The sequence below is a fragment of the Monoraphidium neglectum genome (assembly GCF_000611645.1).
Source record: "Monoraphidium neglectum strain SAG 48.87 unplaced genomic scaffold scaffold05002, whole genome shotgun sequence".
Lineage (NCBI taxonomy): Eukaryota > Viridiplantae > Chlorophyta > Chlorophyceae > Sphaeropleales > Selenastraceae > Monoraphidium > Monoraphidium neglectum.
Window position 1 is genome coordinate 3,539 of NW_014008628.1, and position 604 is coordinate 4,142.

At 74.0% G+C, this 604-nt stretch overlaps 1 protein-coding gene across 1 annotated transcript; it reads right to left on the reverse strand.

Moving 5' to 3' along the window:
• Window positions 1-330: 330 nt before the first annotated feature.
• Window positions 331-582, reverse strand: MNEG_15071 (hypothetical protein; the record flags this gene model as incomplete). Its single annotated transcript, XM_014036458.1, has 1 exon — window positions 331-582. A coding segment is annotated over one exon (252 nt), but the record flags the coding sequence as incomplete, so codon positions are not given.
• Window positions 583-604: the final 22 nt, after the last annotated feature.

Below are 604 nucleotides of genomic sequence, written 5' to 3' on the forward strand. Positions count from 1 at the left end.
GGGCGGGAATCGGTGGGTTTGGCCGCAAGAGGGGCGGGGGCGCGACGGGGAGGGCGCTCGAGTGCCAGGTGCTGGCGGCCGCCTGTTGCGGCCGCGGCGCCGCCGGCCGTGCAGGCTGCGGACAGGGGGGGGGGGCAACACTGCAACAGAGAAAAAACCGACGACAGGCCGAAAGAGAGCAGGCCCACCCCGTTCCGGGCGGCGCGGCGGTCACACAAACGGCATTGAGAGCGGCAACACTGCGCCGCACGCCCGCGCGCGGTCAGGCCCAGCGCCGCGCTCGGACCACCCCGGCCCGGCGGCGCCGACGGGGCGCGTGGGGAGCGAGGGTCACCGCTTGGCCGCGAGCGAGCGCAGCAGCTGCACGATGCACGTGACCGCGCCTCGCGCGTGGCCTGCCATATGGGGAACGCTGTACATCCCCGCATCCATGCCCAGCGCCGCCATGTGCACGCCCGCCTGCCGCGCGGGCACCGACGCCTGCACCTCGGGGCACTCCATGAACTGCTGCAGCCGCATGACCGTGTTGTGCATGCCCTCGGTCATCCGCAGCATCGTGGCCACCTCCCGCAGCAGCAGCCGCTCCGCGTGCCGCGCCTCCTCC